Genomic DNA, 12025 nt, shown 5'->3' on the forward strand with positions numbered 1-12025 from the left:
AGGACCTGGTTGAGAGAGGAGAAAACTTAGAGGAGAGGTTGCATCAAGCTGTTTATACAAGCCTAATTAAAGACATTCACGTTCCAGGTAAACGGTTGCCCCGAAGGATGATAGGAGAGCTTCAAATACCCATCCTCCTCTGATCTCGCTCCTTCTAAATTGCAGAATGTTTGTGTGTGTGTGTGTGTGTGTGTGTTGTGTTGTGAGATCAGACTGCACCGTCGATGAAAGCAGGGCTGATTAAATTATTCTCCAAAGATCATTCAAACACACACACAGACATGCACACACACACAGACAGACATGCACACAGCAATCGCCAAAACCTTTGAAGACTGAGGATGAGGCGGTGTGTGTGTGTGTACGTGATGAAGAGAGAGAGAGAGGGGTGTTAGCATTTTATCCCACCACCTTTGTAATCTAAAGCAAATATTACCTTTCTCTCCCCTAAAAAAACTTGTGGTCGGAGTTCCCATGTCCAGCCAGCCGCCTGTCCATTGCCTCCAGATTCCTGCGAGTGTTACAAAGTTGATATATCCAGACCCCTACGACCCTCCAACCGAGCCCAACTATCAGTCTGTGTGAAAAGCAAACACTGCCGCCGTTCAAATGAACAAAGCCATTTCCACCTTTGAAATACTGTTCCTTGAATTCAATTACTAGAAAGAATTAGTGATCTTTGGGAAGATTCCCTCCCTGGTTACCCAACCTTCCCTTAGAAGAGAGAACATGCATGCTTAATGGTCTGGGCCTTCAGAGCCCATAGAATATTAACGCTACCACATACCACCACAATGTTCTGCTGAGAGACAGACACCTGCATGCACACACGCCCATATCTGCACACACACACACACACACACAAACAAAGTGATGATAACCATATTGCTCAGGCATGGGGTTTTTCTTCCCCTTTCCACTGAGCGACATCGTGTCTTAAAGAGAGCGCGACATTTAAGCTACCCAGCGGGCCGTCGGTCTTCTGCCCGTATCCACTGAATACAGAACCTGAATACACAATTCTAATCCAATCTGTCGGACACATTCACAGAAACAGCATGCAGAGATACACAGACAACGCAGACATCAACAAATGGAGAGCAAGATAAAAATGTAAGCTTCTGTGAACAGTGTCTTAGATGTGTTCGGTCAGGCTTACCTCACATACTGGAAGGCCCTCGTCTGGGATCCACTACCATACACCTATATAAACAAGGTGATATGAAACAATCTTATTCAGAATCAGATTCTTGACATATTCAGAGAAAGACAGGTAGGTGCTACATGACGGATCAGAGAGACAAGTCTGTCTGTCCATCTGTCTGACTGAGTGAATGAGTGATGGTAATACTACAGCTGGTAGAGTGTGTGAGATTGAGAGCAAACGTATGGGTGAGGAGACAGTGAGAGTGGTAGAGAGTGATGGAGTGAGAGTGAGAGATAGTGATGCAGCATGTCAGTGACAGAGAGATTTAGAGTGAGAGTGACAGAGAGAGATAGTGATACAGAGTGTCAGTGACAGAGAGAGAGAGAGAGATAGTGATTTAGAGCGAGAGTGACAGAGAGAGATAGTGATACAGAGTGTCAGTGACAGACAGAGTGAGAGTAATTTAGAGTGAGAATGACAGAGAAAGTAGTAAGTGGCAGTAATAAGTAATAACACTGGTAACAGAAGTAACAGTGGCAGAAGTAACCGTGGTAAGTGGCAGCAGTAACAGCGGTAACAGTGGTAGTAGTAGCAGTAGTACCAGTGTAGTCATAGTAATAGTGGCAGTAGTAACAGTGGTCGTAGAAAAAGTAGTAGTATTAACAGTAGTAACAGTGGTAGTAGTAACAGTAGCAACAGTGGTAGCAGTAACAGATGGCAAAAGTGTAACAGTGGTAGTCATAGTAACAGTGGTAGTCATAGTAACAGTGGTAAGAGTGGAAGGAGCAGTAACAGTAGTAATGGTGGCAGTAGTAACAGTAGTAACAGTGGTACTAGTAACAGTAGTAACAGTGGTAGTAGAAACAGCAGTCACAGTTGTAACAGCGGTAACAATAGTAACAGCGGCAGTAGTAACAATGGCTGTTGAAACAGTAGTAACAGTGGCTGTTGAAACAGTAGTAACAGTGGTTGTAGAACAGCGGCAGTAGTAACAGTGGCTGTTGAAACAGTAGTAACAGTGGCTGTTGAAACAGTAGTAACAGTGGCTGTTGAAACAGTAGTAACAGTGGTTGTAGAACAGTGGCAGTAGTAACAGTGGCTGTTGAAACAGTAGTAACAGTGGCTGTTAAAACAGTAGTAACAATGGTTGTAGTAACAGTTGTAACATCGGTAACGGTAGTAACAGCGGCAGTAGTAACAGTGGTATAAGTAACAGTGGTAGTAGAAACAATGGTAGTAATGACAGTAGTAACAGTGGTATTAGAAACAGTAGTAACAGTGGTAACAGTGGTATTAGAAACAGTGGTAGTAGTAACAGTGGTAGTAGTAGTAACAGTAGAAACAGTAGTAACAGTTGCAACAGTGGTAACAGTAGTAACAGCGGTAGTAGAAACAGTAGTAACAGTGGTAAAAGTAACAGTGGTAGTAGAAACAGTGGTAACAGTGGTAACAATAGTAACAGTGGCTGTTGAAACAGTAGTAACAGTGGTTGTAGTAACAGTTGCAACAGTGGTAACAGTAGTAACAGCGGCAGCAGTAACAGTGGTAGTAGAAACAGTAGTAACAGTGGTAAAAGTAACAGTGGTAGTAGTAGCAGTGGCTGTTGAAACAGTAGTAACAGTGGTTGTAGTAACAGTTGCAACAGTGGTAACAGTAGTAACAGCGGCAGTAGTAACAGTAGTAGTAGTAATTGTGGTAGTAGTAACAGTTGTAGTAGTAGTAGTAATAGTAGAAACAGTAGTAACAGTTGCAACAGTGGTAACAGTTGCAACAGTGGTAACAGTAACAGCGGTAGTAGAAACAGTAGTAACAGTGGTAAAAGTAACAGTGGTAGTAGAAACAGTGGTAACAGTGGTAACAATAGTAACAGTGGCTGTTGAAACAGTAGTAACAGTGGTAACATTGGTAACAGTAGTAACAGTGGCAGTAGTAACAGTGGTAAAAGTAACAGTGGTAGTAGAAACAGTGGTAGTAATGACAGTAGTAACAGTGGTATTAGAAACAGTAGTAACAGTGGTAAAAGTAACAGTGGTAGTAGAAACAGTGGTAGTAGTAACAGTAGTAACAGTGCTAGTAGTAGTAACAGTAGAAACAGTAGTAACAGTGGTAACAGTAGTAACAGCGGCAGTAGTAACAGTGGTAGTAGAAACAGTAGTAACAGTGGTAAAAGTAACAGTGGTAGTAGTAACAGTAGTAACAGTGGTAGTAGTAATTGTGGTAGTAGTAACAGTGGTAGTAGTAAGTGTGGTAGTAGTGGTAGTAGTAAGAGTTGTAACATCGGTAACAGTAGTAACAGTGGCAGTAGTAACAGTGGTAGTAGTAACAGTAGTAACAGCGGCAGTAGTAACAGCGGCAGTAGTAACAGTGGTAGTAGTAAGTGTGGTAGTAGTGGTAGTAGTAACAGTTGTAACATCGGTAACAGTAGTAACAGAGGCAGAAGTAACAGTGGTAAAAGTAACAGTGGTAGAAAGAAACAGTAATGACAGTAGTAACAGTGGCAGCAGTAACAGCAGTAACATCAGTAACAGTGGTAGTAATGACAGTAGTAACAGTGGTAGTAATGACAGTAGTAACAGTGGTAGTAATGACAGTAGTAACAGTGGTAGTAATGACAATAGTAACAGTGGTATTAGAAACAGTAGTAAAAGTGACAGCATTAATAGTTGTAAGAGTGGAAGCAGTAACAGATGGTAACAGTGTAACATTGGAAGTAGTAGTAGTAACATAGTAACAGTTTGTAGTAGTAACAGTGGTAGTAGTAACAGTGGTAACATTGGTAGTAGCAGTAACAGTAGTAACAGTGTCTACAGCAGTAACAGTTGAAGTAATAACAGTAGTAACAGTGGTAGTAACATAGTAGTAGTAACAGTGGTAGTAGTAACAGTAGTAACATAGTAGTAGTAACAGTAATAACAGTGGTAGTAGTAGTAACAGTGGAAGTAGTAGTAACAGTAATAACAGTGGTAGTAGTAGTAACAGTGGTAGTAGTAGTAACAGTAATAACATAGTAGTAGTAACAGTAATAACAGTGGTAGTAGTAGTAACAGTGGAAGTAGTAGTAACAGTAATAACAGTGGAAGTAGTAGTAACAGTAATAAGTGGTAGTAGTAGTAACAGTGGAAGTAGTAGTAACAGTAATAACAGTGGTAGTAGTAGTAACAGTGGAAGTAGTAACAGTAATAACAGTGGTAGTAGTAGTAACAGTGGAAGTAGTAACAGTAATAACAGTGGTCGTAGTAGTAACAGTGGTAGTAGTAACAGTAATAACAGTGGTAGTAGTAGTAACCGTGGTAGTAGTAACAGTAATACAGGTGGTAGTGGTAACAGTAGTAACAGTGGTAGTAGTAACAGTAGTAACAGTGGTAGTAGTAGTAACAGTGGAAGTAGTAGTAACAGTAATAACAGTGGTAGTAATAACAGTGGTCGTAGTAGTAACAGTGGTAGTAGTAACAGTAATACAGGTGGTAGTAGTAACAGTAATAACAGTGGTAACAGTGGTAGTAGTAATACCAGTGGTAGTAGTAACAGTAGTAACAGTGCTAGTAGAAATAACAGTGGTAGTAGTAACAGCGGTAACAGTGGAAGTAGTAATAACAGTGGTAGTAGTGACAGTAGTAACAGTGGTAGTAGTAGTGACAGTAGTAACAGTGGTAGTAGTAATAACAGTGGTAGTAGTAACAGTAGTAACAGTGGCAGTAGTAGTAACAGTAATACCAGTGGTAGTAGTAACAGTAGTAACAGTGGTAGTAGTAATAACAGTGGTCGTAGTGACAGTAGTAACAGTGGTAGTAGTAACAGCGGTAACAGTGGTAGTAGTAGTAACAGTGGTAGTAGTAACAGTAGAAACAGTGGTAGTAGTGGGTAACAGTGGTAGTAGTGGTAACAGTGGTAGTAGTAACAGTAGAAACAGTGGTAGTAGTAACAGTAGTAACAGTGGTAGTAGTAATAACAGTGGTCGCAGTGACAATAGTAACAGTGGTAGTAGTAGTGACAGTAGTAACAGTGGTAGTAGTAATCACAGTGGTAGTAGCAACAGTGGTAGTAGTAACAGTAGTAAAAGTGTCAGCATTAATAGTTGTAAGAGTGGAAGCAGTAACAGATGGTAACAGTGTAACAGTGGAAGTAGTAGCAGTAACGTAGTAACAGTGTCTACAGCAGTAACAGTAGTAACAGTGTCTACAGCAGTAACAGTTGAAGTAATAACAGTAGTAACAGTGGTAGTAGGAGCAGTAGTAACAGTGGTAGTAGTAACAGTGGTAACATAGTAGTAGTAACAGTAATAACAGTGGCAGAAGTAGTAACAGTGGAAGTAGTAGTAACAGTAATAACAGTGGAAGTAGTAGTAACAGTAGTAACAGTGGTAGTAGTAACAGTTATACCAGTGGTAGTAGTAACAGTAATAACAGTGGTAGTGGTAACCGTAGTAACAGTGGTAGTAGTAATAACAGTAGTAACAGTGGCAGTAGTAACAGTAATACCAGTGGTAGTAGTAACAGTAATAACAGTGGTAGTGGTAACAGTAGTAACAGTGGTAGTAGTAATACCAGTGGTAGTAGTAACAGTAATAACAGTGGTAGTGGTAACAGTAGTAACAGTGGTAGTAGTAATACCAGTGGTAGTAGTAACAGTAGTAACAGTGGTAGTAGTAATAACAGTGGTAGTAGTAACAGTAGTAACAGTGGTAGTAGTAATAACAGTGGTCGTAGTGACAATAGTAACAGTGGTAGTAGTAACAGCGGTAACAGTGGTAGTAGTAACAGTAGAAACAGTGGTAGTAGTGGGTAACAGTGGTAGTAGTGGTAACAGTAGTAACAGTGGTAGTAGTAACAGCGGTAACAGTGGAAGTAGTAGTAACAGTGGTAGTAGTAGTGACAGTAGTAACAGTGGAAGTAGTAATAACAGTGGTAGTAGTGACAGTAGTAACAGTGGTAGTAGTAATAACAGTGGTAGTAGTAACAGCGGTAACAGTGGAAGTAGTAATAACAGTGGTAGTAGTGACAGTAGTAACAGTGGTAGTAGTAACAGCGGTATAAGTGGAAGTAGTAATAGTAATAACAGTGGTAGTAGTAGTAACAGTGGTAGTAGTAGTGACAGTAGTAACAGTGGTAGTAGTAATAACAGTGGTAGTAGTGACAGTAGTAACAGTGGTAGTAGTAACAGTGGTAGTAGTAACAGTAGTAACAGTGGTAGTAGTAGTAACAGTAGTAACAGTGGTAGTAGTAATAACAGTGGTGGTAGTAGTAACAGCGGAAGTAGTAACAGTGGTAGTAGTGACAGTAGTAACCATAGTAAGAGTGGTAATTATAGTGGACGTACGGTGAGGGGCTCTCCCTGTAGAGCCTGCAGTATGAAGTTGCTGACCACACGGCCGTCGTTCATGTGCATCCGGGACCCAAAGGTGTTAAAGATGCGTGCCACCCTCACCTCCACTCCTTCCTGTGAGCACAGGAAGAGGAAATAGAGGGGTGAGTAGAAAAGTACGCAAATCCTAACGTGACACAGGACAAAAGAAGGGGGTTATGGTTTGTGTCAAAGACCTACCCTAACGCAATGATGAAACAACCTCATAGGTCGAGGACATTACGGAATTCATGAGTTATTAGCATGTAATTACCATTTAGTGTTCTCTATGAAGAGGGAACCATAAAGTAAACAAACATAACCAAAAAAAGTCAGATTTGAGTTGCTCCTAGCTCTATGATTTACAGGCTTCAGACTAGTTTCACAGACAAATACATATCTTTGGGGGCTTAAAATCACCAGGCACAACATTGGCACCCTTTCGAAACCTGTACGCAGAACATCAAAGATGGATAAACACAATCCGATCATTACATTAAGAAAACAACAAGCCATCTGTTGCGCTAATTTTGCTAAATTCTACCCGAAAAGCTGATTCTAACACGCTTGCGTCATTTGGTAAAGTTTTTAAAGTCAATAGAAAAAAAAGTGTCTTTGCAGGATCTCTTCTCTTCTAGTATCGGTCTGTTTCTCCATCTAACGCAAAGTGTTTTGTTGTGATCTGTACACCAGATTAATGTATGTAAGCAGAAGCAGAGAACATTATATTCTGGGGAGTTGCTGTGTGTGGGGGGATTAGCAACATTTACACACAAAACCCTATCGACTGGGCAAGCTTTATCGCTGGTACACATACACAGCTCCTTGGTCCACCAGCTGACAAACAAACAAAACGATTACAAAAATCTCACACAAACAAAAATACACACAAGAATTGTCAGTTCTGTGTGCTGGATGATTTCTCAGACAGGTTTGTAAATTTGGCCTCCTGGAAGTGCATGCCTTTGCTCCAGCCTTTGTTCCAACACACTAGTGTTGGGGAGGAACAAAACTCAGTAGCTCTTCAGGACTGAGACTGGACAACCCCCGGCCTACAATCTCATACTATCCCTGCATGTAAAATCCTGACCTAACCTGATGGATAGACTGAGTTGCACCTAAGTGATAACCAATCAATCACACAACTCAGGTCACACTCAGAATTAGTACATATTGATCTGATCGTTTTTAAAAACTCTGTTTGGCCCATCCTAAGCATGGTCTGGAACAACTAGGGCAGTGTATGAAATGGCACCCTATTCCTGATATAAGGCGCATTACTTTTGACCAGAGCCTTATGTGGGATGTCAACGGAGGTCCTCTGTTCTCATGAAAATTTACCTTGTGTTTGAACTCCATGACATTAGCCAGGTGTTTGGCCTCTAGCTCATCCATGACATTAACCAGGTGTTTGGCCTCTAGCGTATCCACAACATTAGCCAGGTGTTTGGCCTCCAGCAAATCCATGACATTAGCCAGGTGTTTGGCCTCTAGCGTATCCACAACATTAGCCAGGTGTTTGGCCTCCAGCAAATCCATGATATTAGCTAGGGCAGGTCTCTCAAAAGCATTGTAAGTCTAAGTTCATCACTAAACATAGAATGAAGATGTTTATCTGTCTCTCTGTGACTGCCGAAAAAGTCAGTTGATTAAAAATAGTTTAATGTTCTAAACAAATAAAACCGAGGTAACCAAATTATATGATAGCTAGATTAGGCTACATATTGACATCACTTTCATGTATGTGCAATCGATAGACCTATCTAGTTTTAAGATATTAGATTACACGGGAGCCGCTTCAATATATCGCTTAGACCAGTAGGCTACTATTATCTAAAAGCTCACACATTTCACTGTGGCTCAACCAATAACCTAAAGGTCAACACATTAGGTCTATGGCAAAGTCAATTAACTTGTAGCCTAGGCCTAGACTAGGCTACTTCATGTTCAATTATTTAATTTTATAATATTTGTAGGTCTACTTGAAGCTTATTTCATGGCTGCCATTAGGCTACAATCAATATTTATTTTTTCAATTACGAAGGACTTTGTAATATAATTTTTAGGTCCCATTCATATATTATAAATAGCGAAAAAGAGCGACTGACTTTGGCTTTATTATTTCTTCCTCACAGTTTACACAAACTGAAGACATTTACATAATTGACAATCAAACATGGCATACAAAATTGCACGAGAAAACACTTAGAATAGATAACACTATTGGAAAACAAACTCAGCAAAAAAAGAAATAGCCCTTTTTCAGGACCCTGTCTTTCAAAGATAATTCGTAAAACCCAAATAACTTCAAAGATCTTCATTGCAAAGGATTTAAACACCGTTTCCCATGCTTGTTCAATGAACCATAAACAATTAACGAACATGCACCTGTGGAACGGTTGTTAAGACACTAACAGCTTACAGACAGTAGGCAATTAAGGTCACAGTTCTGAAAACTTAGGACACTAAAGAGGCCTTTCTACTGACTCTGAAACACACTAAAAGAAAGATGCCCATGGTCCCTGCTCATCTGCGTGAACGTGCCTTAGGCATGCTGCAAGGAGGCATGAGGACTGCAGATGTGGCCAGGGGAATAAATTTAAATGTTCGTACTGTGAGATGCCTAAGACAGCGCTACAGGGAGACAGGACGGACAGCTGATCGTCCTCGCAGTGGCAAACCACGTGTAACAACACCTGCACAGGATCGGTACATCCGAACATCACAAATGCGGGACAGGTACAGAATGGCAACAACAATTGCGCAAGTTACACCAGGAACACACAATCCCTCCATCAGTGCTCAGACTGTCCGCAATAGGCTGAGAGAGGCTGGACTGAGGGCTTGAAGGCCTGTTGTAAGTAGAGGTCGACCGATTAATTGGAATGGCCGATTAATTAGGGCCGATTTCAAGTTTTCATAACAATCGGAAATCGGTAATTTTGGACGCCGATTTTGCCGATTGTTCATCACATTCTTATTTTCAATGAAGGCTACTGCCTTCAATGTGGGTTAACTGCCTTGTTCAGGGGCAGAACGACAGATGTTTTACCTTGTCAGCTCAGGGATTCAATCTTGCAACCTTACGGTTAACTAGTCCAACGCTCTAACCACCTGCCTCACGAGGAGCCTACCTGTTATGCGAATGCAGTAAGAAGCCAAGGTAAGTTGCTAGCTAGCATTAAACTTAACCTGTTAGAGCTCTAGGGGCGCTATTTCATTTTTGGATAAAAAACGTTCCCGTTTTAAGCGCGATATTTTGTCACGAAAAGATGCTCGACTATGCATATTCTTGACAGTTTTGGAAAGAAAACACTCTGAAGTTTCAGAATCTGCAAAGATTTTGTCTTTAAGTGCCCCAGAACTCATTCTACAGGCGAAACCAAGATGATGCATCACCCAGGAATTAGCAGAATTTCTGAAGCTCTGTTTTCCATTCTCTCCTTATATGGCTGTGATTGCGCAACGAATGAGCCTACACTTTCTGTCGTTCGCCCAAGGTCTTAGCAGCATTGTGACGTATTTGTAGGCATATCATTGGAAGATTGACCATAAGAGACTACATTTTCCAAGTGTCCGCCTGGTGTCCTGCGTCGAATTCGGTGCGCAATTGCCAGCTGCTTCTACTTTACCATTTGATTCAGGGGAGAAAGCATGTGTCCAAGAACGATGTATCAATGAAGAGATATGTGAAAAACACCTTGATGATTGATTCTAAACAACGTTTGCCATGTTTTCAGTCGATATTATGGAGTTAATTTGGAAAAAAGTTTTCATTTTGAAGACTGAATTTAGCCAAATGTGATGTATAAAACGGAGCTATTTCTAATACACAAGGAATCTTTTTGGAAAAACTGAGCATCTGCTATCTAACTGAGAGTATCCTCATTGAAAACATCAGAAGTTCTTCAAAGGTAAATGATTTTATTTGAAGGCTTTTATGTTTTTGTTAATGTTGCGTGCTGGATGCTAACGCTAATGCTAACGCTAAATGCTAACGCGAAATGCTAACTCTAGCTAGCTACTTTTACACAAATTATTGTTTTCCTATGGTTGAGAAGCATATTTTGAAAATCTGAGATGACAGTGTTGTTTACAAAAGGATAAGCTTGAGAGATGGCATATTTATTTCATTTCATTTGCGATTTTCATAAATAGTTAACGTTGTGTTATGCTAATGAGCTTGCTGATAGATTTACACAATCCTGGATACAGGGGTTTTTTCATAGCTAAACGTGACGCAGAAAACGGAGCGATTTGTCCTAAACAAATAATCTTTCAGGAAAAACTGAACATTTGCTATCTGAGAGTCTCCTCATTGAAAACATCTGAAGTTCTTCAAAGGTAAATGATTTTATTTGAATGCTTTTCTGTTTTTTTGTGTAAATGTTGCCAGCTGAATGCTAATGCTAAATGCTACGTTAGCCATCAATACTGTTACACAAATGCTTGTTTTGCAATGGTTGAGAAGCATATTTTGAAAATCTGAGATGACAGTGTTGTTAACAAAAGGCTAAGCTTGAGAGCTAGCATATTTATTTCATTTCATTTGCGATTTTCATGAATAGTTAACGTTGCGTTATGGTAATGAGCTTGAGTCTGTATTCACGAACCCGGATCCGGGATGGGGAGATCAGAAAGGTTAATCAATCATAATCACTAGTTATAACTACACATGGTTGATGATATTACTAGTTTATCTAGCGTGTCCTGCGTTGCAGTGCGCATTCGCGAAAAAGGACTGTCGTTGCTCCAAAGTGTACCTAACCATAACCATCAATGCCTTTCTTAATAAAATCAATACACAGAAGTATATATTTTTAAACCTGCATATTTAGCTAAAACAAATCCAGGTTAGCAGGCAATATTAACCAGGTGAACTTGTGTCACTTCTCTTGCGTTCATTGCACGCAGAGTCAGGGTATATGCAACAGTTTGGGCCGCCTGGCTCATTGCGAACCAATTTGCTGGAATTTTACGCAATTATGACATAACATTGAAGGTTGTGCAATGTAACAGAAATATTTATTTTCCACCCATTAGACCAAATACGGAACGGTTCCGTATTTCACTGAAAGAATAAACGTCTTGTTTTTGAGATGCTAGTTTCTGGATTCAACCATATTAACCTCTTCGATATAGGGGGCACTATTTTAATTTTTGGATGAAAAACCCAGATAAAAATCCAATCAGGAAGTGCCGCATTTTTTTAAACCGCCTCATGCCAATGACTCCTTATATGGCTGTGAATGAGCTACGAATGAGCTTACGTTTTCCACGTTTTCCCCAAGGTGTCTACAGCATTGTGACATCTTTTTTAGACATTTCCCTTGAAGAATGGCTGTAAGGGACCATATATGGCATATGGTCACATGGTGTCTCCCGCAGAAAACCTTGCGTAAAATACTGAGGTAGCCATTTTTCCAATCGCTTCTTATGAGAAACCAACTGCCTCGACGGATATATTATCGAATACATATGTTAAAAACACCTTGAGGATGGATCCTTAACAACGTTTGCCGTGTTTCTGTCGATATT

The 12025-nt window shown here is 40.3% G+C and overlaps 1 protein-coding gene across 1 annotated transcript in view; it reads right to left on the reverse strand.

Moving 5' to 3' along the window:
- Nucleotides 1–12025, reverse strand: part of uxs1 (UDP-glucuronate decarboxylase 1) — a 104095-nt gene that overhangs the window by 17217 nt on the left and 74853 nt on the right. The window contains exons 10-11 of the mRNA XM_036975115.1: nucleotides 6464–6583; nucleotides 1160–1203 (exon numbers count right to left, since the gene is read on the reverse strand). Of these exons, the coding sequence (XP_036831010.1) occupies nucleotides 1160–1203; nucleotides 6464–6583 (164 nt within the window). The remainder of the gene's footprint in view (nucleotides 1–1159; nucleotides 1204–6463; nucleotides 6584–12025) is intronic.

Source organism: Oncorhynchus mykiss, chromosome 3, assembly GCF_013265735.2.
Source record: "Oncorhynchus mykiss isolate Arlee chromosome 3, USDA_OmykA_1.1, whole genome shotgun sequence".
Taxonomy (NCBI): Eukaryota; Metazoa; Chordata; class Actinopteri; order Salmoniformes; family Salmonidae; genus Oncorhynchus; species Oncorhynchus mykiss.